The sequence below is a fragment of the Nerophis ophidion genome, linkage group LG15 (genome assembly GCF_033978795.1).
Source record: "Nerophis ophidion isolate RoL-2023_Sa linkage group LG15, RoL_Noph_v1.0, whole genome shotgun sequence".
In the NCBI taxonomy this organism is placed as follows: domain Eukaryota; kingdom Metazoa; phylum Chordata; class Actinopteri; order Syngnathiformes; family Syngnathidae; genus Nerophis; species Nerophis ophidion.
In genome coordinates, this window is record NC_084625.1 from 6,214,496 (window position 1) to 6,224,495 (window position 10,000).

At 44.0% G+C, this 10,000-nt stretch overlaps 1 protein-coding gene across 3 annotated transcripts in view; it reads left to right on the forward strand.

Annotated features, from left to right (window-relative positions):
- The window catches only part of LOC133569139 (E3 ubiquitin-protein ligase RNF31-like), a 74,989-nt gene that overhangs the window by 5,116 nt on the left and 59,873 nt on the right, over positions 1-10,000 (forward strand). For all 3 annotated transcript variants that reach the window (XR_009809762.1, XM_061921313.1, XM_061921315.1), the window contains exons 3-8: positions 1,162-1,308; positions 4,351-4,506; positions 4,575-4,631; positions 4,690-4,807; positions 7,099-7,248; positions 7,312-7,465. Coding sequence is in view for 2 of the 3 variants with exons in the window: in XM_061921313.1 (XP_061777297.1) it covers positions 1,162-1,308; positions 4,351-4,506; positions 4,575-4,631; positions 4,690-4,807; positions 7,099-7,248; positions 7,312-7,465 (782 nt within the window). In the remaining variant the exon portion in view is untranslated. The remainder of the gene's footprint in view (positions 1-1,161; positions 1,309-4,350; positions 4,507-4,574; positions 4,632-4,689; positions 4,808-7,098; positions 7,249-7,311; positions 7,466-10,000) is intronic.

Sequence of the window (10,000 nt, forward strand, 5' to 3'; positions counted from 1 at the left end):
ATACATATGGCGAGTGATTATACAATCCATCAAGCGGCGCGGCTTCATAGCTTCCCGAAGTCCTACTACAACATTTTGACATATTTTTGAGCGCCGTGTATAATGTCCTATTTTTTTCAATGCCATCCATCCATTTTCTACCGCTTATTCCCTTAGAGCAGGGGTCAGGAACCTTTTTGACTGAGAGAGCCATGAAAGCGAAATATTTAAAAATGTATTTCTGTGAGAGCGATATCATATTTTTTTAACACTGCATTTTTTTTTAGTAAGACCAACATTTTTAGAGTATTGTAGGTCTCTTTTTATTTTTAATAACATTGTTATTCTGAAGCGAACCACAATTAAATAAAATACTTCTTACCATGAATGCGACTTCTTGAACATATTTTGACACTGTGATTACCAGCGTAATCAGGTTGGTAGGTAGGTATTGTTATTGCCCAAGTACAACAAAACTTTGATTGACTGATGGATTTGATTAGACAAACAAACAGTGTTTAGGGTCACAGAACAGCTATGAGGAAAAAACTCAAGAGCAAAGCATATACACGTATCACAACATACAACTACAGACTTGCAACAGAGGGGAGGGAGTGGGGGCTACGGTGGCGGGCTGCAGCTCTTCAGGCACTGCCCAGCCGTCCGTCGCCCCTAAAGGATTCGCGTCGAGGGCGTTGGATGAATTATTCATTACTTATCGTGTTAAGCAATGTCAGCTAAGATTTATCTTGAGAGCCAGATGCAGTCATCAAAAGAGCCACAGGTTCCCTACCCCTGCCTTAGAGCCATAGGTTCCCTACCCCTGCCTTAGGGGGTCGCGGGCGGCGCTGGTGCGTATCTCAGCTACAATCGGGCGGGGTACACCCTGGACAAGTCGATAGAACATATACAATTTTAGTGTATACTTGAGTCATATTGCAGTCTACACGTATCTCTCATGTGTGACTGCCATCTACTGGTCACACTTATTTATACACCATGTACCAAATAAAATAGCTTCAAGGTCGGTAAGCACCACCAACACTTTTCCCGTACATTAGGCCCACTGTCGAGTTTTGAGAAAATGAAAGGATTTTAAGTGCGCTTTATAGTCCAAAAAAATACGGTAGTCACACAAATGGACAGTTTTAAGAGTCTCTAACTCCTTCATTTGTACGTCAGGTCTTGGAGTCGTTGGGCAGACTGGTGAAAGCTTTGAGCATCCTGGAGAAGTACGGCTGCAACCTGACGAGCTCCACCAGGCCCAAGTACTGGCGCAGCGTCAAGCACAACAACCCGGTTTTCAAAACGACAGTGGACGCCATGCAGGTAAGTGACATCGTCACTCCTCTGCCAACACGGCGTCTTTAGAGCTTTTTTTGAAAACATTTTTTTGTTTTTTTGGGACAGAGGACCCTATTGTATTTTTAAGGTTTTATTATTAATATACCGCCGCCTCTTTGAGCTGTTATTTGACCCCCTTAACTCACCAAATTTGACACACACATCAGGACTGGCAAAAATTGCCATCTAATATAAAAAAAAAACTAGCCAAAACTCAAAATTGCGCTCTAGCGCCCCCTAGGAAAAAACACAGACAAAACTGCTTGCAACTTCCGTTAGGAATGTCGTAGAGACATGAAAGAAAAACATCTATGTAGGTCTCACTTAGACCTACATTTCATTAATTGACATCCTTCAGCAAAAATCAACAGGAAGTTGGCAAACACCCCTTCAAAACAAGAGTTTCCTAAAAAATGTAATTTTTGCCTCTTTGAGCTGTAATTTGACCCCCTTAACATGCTTCAAAACTCACCAAACTGGACACACACATCAGGACTGGTGAAAAATGCGGTCTAATAAAAAAAAAAAAAAAAAAAAAAAAACTTAAAATTGCGCTCTAGCGCCCCCCAGGAATAAAACACAGACAAAACTGCTCCTAGGAAGAAAACACAGACAAAACTGCTTGTTACTTCCGGTAGGAATGTGGTAGAGACATGAAAGAAAAACATCTACGTAGGTCTCACTTAGACTTACATGTCATTAATTGACATCCTTCAGCAAAAATCAACAGGAAGTTGGCAAACACCCCTTCAAAACAAAAGTTTCCTAAAAAATGTAATTTTTGCCTCTTTGAGCTGTAATTTGACCCCGTTAAAATGCTTCAAAACTCACCTAACTGGACGCACACATCAGGACTGGTGAAAAATGCGGTCTAATAAAAAATAAAAAAATAAACTTAAAATTGCGCTCTAGTGCCCCCAGGAATAAAACACAGACAAAACTGCTTGTTACTTCCGGTAGGAATGTCGTAGAGACATGACACAAAAATATCTATGTAGGTCTCACTTACACCTACATTTCATACACTGACAACCTTCAGCAAAAATCAACAGGAAGTTGGCAAACACCCCTTCAAAACAAAAGTTTCCTAAAAAATGTAATTTTTGCCTCTTTGAGCTGTAATTTGACCACCTTAAAATGCTTGAAAACTGACCAAACTGGACACACACATCAGGACTGGTGAAAAATGCGGTCTAATAAAAAAAAATAATAAAAAAAAAAACTTAAAATTGCGCTCTAGCGCCCCCTAGGAATAAAACACAGACAAAACTGCTCCTAGGAAGAAAACACAGACAAAACTGCTTGTTACTTCCGGTAGGAATGTCAGAGAGACATGAAACAAAAACCTCTATGTAGATCTCACTTGGACTTACATTTCATTAATTGACATCCTTCAGCAAAAATCAACAGGAAGTTGGCAAACACCCCTTCAAAACAAAAGCTTCCTAACAATTTTTGCCTCTTTGAGCTGTATTTTGACCCCCTTAAAATCCTTCAAAAATCACCAAACTGGACACACACATCAGGACTGGTGAAAAATGCGGTCTAATAAAAAAAAAACCAACCCAAAACTTAAAATTGCGCTCTAGCGCCCCCAGGATTAAAACACAGACAAAACTGCTCCTAGGAAGAAAACACAGACAAAACTGCTTGTTACTTCCGGTAGGAATGTCGTAGAGACATGAAAGAAAAACATCTATGTAGGTCTCACTTAGACCTACATTTCATTAATTGACATCCTTCAGCAAAAATCAACAGGAAGTTGGCAAACACTCCTTCAAAACAAAAGTTTCCTAAAAAATGTCATTTTTGCCTCTTTGAGCTGTAATTTCACCCCCTTAAAATGCTTCAAAACTCACCAAACTGGACACACACATCAGGACTGGTGAAAAATGCGGTGAAAAAAAAAACAACCCAAAACTTAAAATTGCGCTCTAGCGCCCTTAGGAATAAAGCACAGACAAATCTGCTCGTAGGAAGAAAACACAGACAAAACTGTTTGTTACTTCCGGTAGGAATGTCGTACAGACATGAAACAAAAACATCTATGTAGGTCTCACTTAGACTTACATTTCATTAATTGACATCCTTGAGCAAAAATCAACAGGAAGTTGGCAAACACCCCTTCAAAACAAAAGTTTCCTAAAAAATGTCATTTTTGCCTCTTTGAGCTGTAATTTGACCCCCTTAAAATGCTTAAAAACTCTCCAAACTGGACACACACATCAGGACTGGTGAAAAATGCGGTCTAATAAAAAAACCAAACCCAAAACTTAAAATTGCGCTCTAGTGCCCCCAGGAATAAAACACAGACAAAACTGCTCCTAGGAAGAAAACACAGACAAAACTGCTTGTAACAACCGGTAGGAATGTCGTAGAGACATGAAACAAAAAACATCTATGTAGGTCTCACTTAGACCTACATTTCATTAATTGACATCCTTCAGCAAAAATCAACAGGAAGTTGGCAATTACCCCTTCAAAACAACATTTTTGTAAAAACCCGTCACCTTTTTTTCAAACATTATCTCCTCTGAGCGCGTCTGTTGTGTCGGCTTCAAACTCGCACAGGAAAGCGATTGAACCCTTCTGATTAAAAGTTGCGCAAAGAGTTTTTCTAACTGCTCGGGTTTTGATTTTACGAGCCTTCAAAGAACTGCTGCGCTGCTTCCGTCTCAAGATGGCTGCTTAAAAGCAGGAAGCACCAGAGTGACCACACAATGCAGAGAAGGTAGGTAATGTGCAGGTAAAGATATGTTGTCTGGGTGAAAGAAGGAGGCACCAGTTTGACTCCAGGATACAGAGAAGGTAGGTAATGTGCAGGTAAAGATATGTTGTCTGGGTGATGGCAGGAAGCACTAGCGTGTATGGGTGAAAGAAAGAAGCATTAGTGTGACCCCAGGATGCAAAGAAGGTAGGTAATGTGCAGGTAAAGAAATGTTGAATGGGTAAAGGCAGGAAACACCAGCAAAAGTCGGTCCCGTCCATCCCTGCTTGCAGCTTTAATATTCTTTTTAAATTCCGTAGGGCGGCCGGCGAGTCCTCTTCCTTTACGGCTACACCAACATGCAGCTGGACGGACTGAGTTTCCCCGAAGAAGTCACAGAACCGGACCAGGAAAAAGTGTCCTTTGTGACGCTGGAGGTCATGACTTTACGTTGCGAGTTGGACATGCTCATTCAGGTCCGGCGGCTCTCCTCAACGAGTACGTTGTCTCCTTGAAGACACTTTCTTATGTGTCCGTCTTTTAGGGGACACACCCTCACCAGGGACTCTTCAAAGACGTCATCCCGTTTGTCGTCCGACAGGTTTGCCGTCTTATTAAATCCTCGTTGCCTTGGAGATGCACTGATTTGTTTATGTCAGGACGCGATGGCCGCCGAAGTGGAGGCGGTCCCACCGAAAGGGGAGGGGCCTGCACGCAAGCCGCCACCCGTGCTGCCTAAACCCAAACTAGGCCTCGGACACCCCCTGAAAAAATGCTGTGAGTGTCCGAGCACAGTTTTGATTCAATTCTAGATTTTTTTGACTTCATGCCTTTTGGCTCAAAATATATCTTGAATTTTTAAAAGTGCACATATTGTATATTAGGAATTTACTGGACCATTTTTATGAAAAAGTATTTGATCGCCATTTTCATGGCGCTCACAAACACAGCTAACAGTGTGAGTCCAGTCCATAGTGGATCTAACATAATAGTGAGAGTCCAGTCCATAGTGGATCTAACATAATAGTGAGAGTCCAGTCCATAGTGGATTTAAAATAATATTGTGAGAGTCCAGTCCATGGTGGATCTAACATAATAGTGTGAGAGTCCAGTCCATAGTGGATCTAACATAATAGTGTGAGAGTCCAGTCCATAGTGGATCTAACATGATAGTGAGAGTCCAGTCCATAGTGGATCTAACATAATAGTGTGAGAGTCCAGTCCATAGTGGATCTAACATAATAGTGTGAGTCCAGTCCATAGTGGATCCAACATAATAGTGTGAGTCCAGTCCATAGTGGATCTAACATAATAGTGTGAGAGTCCAGTCCATAGTGGATCTAACGTAATAGTGTGAGAGTCCAGTCCATAGTGGATCTAACATGATAGTGAGAGTCCAGTCCATAGTGGATCTAACATAATAGTGAAAGTCCAGTCCATAGCTGATCTAACATAATAGTGAGAGTCCAGTCCATAGTAGATCTAACATAATAGTGAGAGTCCAGTCCATAGTGGATCTAACATAATAGTGAGAGTCCAGTCCATAGTGGATCTAACATAATAGTGTGAGTCCAGTCCATCGTGGATCTGACATAATAGTGTGAGTCCAGTCCATAGTGGATCTGACGTAATAGTGAGAGTCCAGTCCATAGTGGATCTAACATGATAGTGTGAGTCCAGTCCGTAGTGGATCTAACATAATAGTGTGAGTCCATTCCATAGTGGATCCAACATAATAGTGTGAGTCCAGTCCATAGTGGATCCAACATAATAGTGTGAGTCCAGTCCATAGTGGATCTAATATAATAGTGACAATCCAGTTTATAGTGGATCCAACATAATAGTGTGAGTCCAGTCCATAGTGGATCTAACGTAATAGTGTGAGAGTCCAGTCCATAGTGGATCTAACCTAATAGTGTGAGAGTCCAGTCCATAGTGGATCTAACATAATAGTGTGAGTCCAGTCCATAGTGGATCTAACATAATAGTGTGAGAGTCCAGTCCATAGTGGATCTAACATAATAGTGTGAGTCCAGTCCATAGCTGATCTAACATAATAGTGAGAGTCCAGTCCATAGTAGATCTAACATAATAGTGAGAGTCCAGTCCATAGTGGATCTAACATAATAGTGTGAGAGTCCAGTCCATAGTGGATCTAACATAATAGTGTGAGTCCAGTCCATAGCTGATCTAACATAATAGTGAGAGTCCAGTCCATAGTGGATCTAACATAATAGTGAGAGTCCAGTCCATAGTGGGGCGGCATAGCTCGGTTGGTAGAGTGGCTGTGCCAGCAACTTGAGGGTTGCAGGTTCGATTCCCACTTGTGCCATCCTAGTCACTGCCGTTGTGTCCTTGGGCAAGACACTTTACCCACCTGCTCCCAGTGCCACCCACACTGGTTTAAATGTAACTTAGATATTGGGTTTCACTATGTAAAGCGCTTTGAGTCACTAGAGAAAAAGCGCTATATAAATATAATTCACTTCACATCTAACATAATAGTGTGAGTCCAGTCCATAGTGGATCTAACATAATAGTGAGAGTCCAGTCCATGGTGGATCTAACATAATAGTGAAAGTCCAGTCCATAGTGGATCTAATATAAAAGTGACAGTCCAGTCTATAGTGGATCTAACACAATATTGTAGGAGTCCAGTCCACAGTGAATCTAACGTAATGGTGAGAGTCCAGTCCATAGTGCAGTCCCTTGGCACTCAGCATCAGGGGTTGGAATTGGGGGTTAAATCACCCAAAAAATGATTCCCCGGGCGTGGCCACCGCTGCTGCTCACTGCTCCCCTCACCTCCCTGGGGGTGATCAAGGGTGATGGGTCAAATGCAGAAGATAATTTCGCCACACCTGATCTTTATGACAATCCCTCTAAATAATAGTGACTCACTCCCCCACCACAAGTATGTATGTAGTACATCTGGTCATGTGCAGGAATATTCACTATTTGTCCACTGGAGGGCGCTGAAGTCTAAAACAAGAGCAATCCCCGAGCATGTCACTCATTGTGTTGTTTTTGTAAAATGTACTTCATATTCTCATGGCTCTTGTTCGCAGTGAGTCAGTGCCACCTGTGTGGCGGCAGAGCAGCTGTCCTTTGCCCCTCCTGTGACGGTCAAGCCTTTTGCGACGAGTGTGACGACCGCTTACACCGCCACCCTGCCAGGACCAACCACAAGCGGGAGAGAGGACTGGAAGCCCTGCAGGGTACGTCAGCAGCGGTGTGGTGGAAAGTGGAGCTCCTCTCAAGGTGTTTTGTCCCCTCCAAAGACATGTGTACCATCTGCGGCGTGTCTCCCGTCCACGCTCAGTGCGCCACCTGCGTGCAGAGGTTGTGCGAGAAGTGCGACGGGCTGTTTCACTCGCACCCCGAGCGCCAAGGCCACACCCGGACGATGGTCACGCCCGCCCTGAAGACAAGCAGGTGAGGTCCTCACACTTCAATCAGTCAATGTTTATTCATATAGCCCTAAATCACCAGTGTCTCAAAGGGCTGCACAAGCCACAACCACATCCTCGGTTCAGATCCCACATCAGGGCAAGGAAAAACTCAAAACCCAGTGGGGATGTCAATGTGAATGACTATGAGAAACCTTGGAGAGGACCGCAGATGTAGAAATAAATGCTCTCTGGTTCTGGGAATCACTAATCAATCAATCAATCAATCAATGTTTATTTATATAGCCCCAAATCACAAATGTCTCAAAGGACTGCACAAATCATTACGACTACAACATCCTCGGAAGAACCAACAAAAGGGCAAGGAAAACTCACACCCAGTGGGCAGGGAGAATTCACATCCAGTGGTACGCCAGTGACAATGCTGACTATGAGAAACCTTGGAGAGGACCTCAGATGTGGGCAACCCCCCCCCCCCCCTCTAGGGGACCGAAAGCAATGGATGTCGAGCGGGTCTAACATGATACTGTGAAAGTTCAATCCATAGTGGCTCCAACACTGCCGCGAGAGTTCAGTTCAAAGCGGATCCAAGACAGCAGCGAGAGTCCCGTCCACAGGAAACCATCTCAAGCGGAGGCGGATCAGCAGCGTAGAAATGTCCCCAACCGATACACAGGCGAGCGGTCCATCCTGGGTCCCGACGAGCGGTCCATCCTGGGTCTCGACTCTGGACAGCCAGTACTTCATCCATGGTCATCGGACCGGACCCCCTCCACAAGGGAGGGGGGGACATAGGAGAAAGAAAAGAAGCGGCAGATCAACTGGTCTAAAAAGGAGGTCTATTTAAAGGCTAGAGCATACAGATGAGTTTTAAGGTGAGACTTAAATAAGCCGCAGTTCTTTGAACGCAGATTTCTTGCCGGGACCTATGGTACAAACCCCGTTTCCATATGAGTTGGGAAATTGTCCATCCATCCAGTTTCTACCGCTTATTCCCTTTTGGGGTCACGGGGGGCGCTGGCGCCTATCTCAGCTGCAATCGGGCGAAAGGCGGGGTACACCCTGGACAAGTCGCCACCTCATCACAGGGCCAACACAGATAGACAGCCAACATTCACACTCACATTCACACACTACGGACCATTTAGTGTTGCCAATCAACCTATCCCCAGGTGCATGTCTTTGGAGGTGGGAGGAGCCTATCCCAAGGTGCATGTCTTTGGAGGTGGGAGGAGCCTATCCCCAGGTGCATGTCTTTGGAGGTGGGAGGAGCCTATCCCCAGGTGCATGTCTTTGGAGGTGGGAGGAAGCCGGAGTACCCGGAGGGAACCCACGCATTCACACAGAAAGAGCCTGGATTTGAACCCAGGACTGCAGGACCTTCGTATTGTGAGGCAGACGCACTAACCCCTCTGCCACCGTGAAGCCGAGTTGGGAAATTGTGTTTGATGTAAATATAAACGGAATACAATGATTTGCAAATCATTTTCAACTCATATTCAGTTGGATTTGCTACGAAGACAACATATTTGATCTCCTCTCCAAGGTTCTCATAGTCATCATTGTCACCGACGTCCCACTGGGTGTGAGTTTTCATTGCCCTTATGTGGGCCTACCGAGGATGTCGTGGTGGTTTGTGCAGCCCTTTGAGACACTAGTGATTTAGGGCTATATAAGTAAACATTGATTGATTGATTGAAACTTTAGCAAATAATTAACTTAGAATTTCATGGCTGCAAAATGTGGCAAGTAGTTGGGAAAGGGCATGTTCACCGCTGTGTTACATCACCTTTTCTTTTAACAACACTCAATAAACGTTTGGGAACTGAGGAAACTAATTGTTGAAGCTTAGAAAGTGGAATTTTTTCCCATTCTTGTTTTATGTCGTTCAACAGTCCGGGGTCTCCGCTGTCGTATTTTACGCTTCATAATGCGCCACACATTTTCCATGGGAGACAGGTCTAGACTGCAGGCTGGCTAAGAAAATACCCACACTCTTTTTTTTTTTTTACGAAGCCACGCTCTTGTAACACGTGCTGAATGTGTCTTGGTATTGTCTTGCTGAAATAAGCAGGGGCGTCCATGAAAAAGACGGCAGCACATGTTGCTCCAAAACCTGTATGTACCTTTCAGCATTAATGGTGCCTTCACAGATGTGTAAGTTAGCCATGCCTTGGGCACTAATACACCCCCATACCATCACAGATGCTGGCTTTTGAACTTTGCGTAGATAACAGTCTGAATGGTTTGCTTCCCCTTTGGTCCAGATGATACGATGTCGAATATTTCCAAAAACAATTTGAAATGTGGACTCGTCAGACGTGAAGTGGAGTGAAGTGAATTATATTTATATAGCGCTTTTCTCAAGTGACTCAAAGCGCTTTACATAGTGACACCCAATATCTAAGTTACATTTAAACCAGTGTGGGTGGCACTGGGAGCAGGTGGGTAAAGTGTCTTGCCCAAGGACACAACGGCAGTAATTAGGATGGCACAAGCGGGAATCGAACCTACAACCCTCAAGTTGCTGGTACGGCCACTCTACCAACCGAGCTATGCC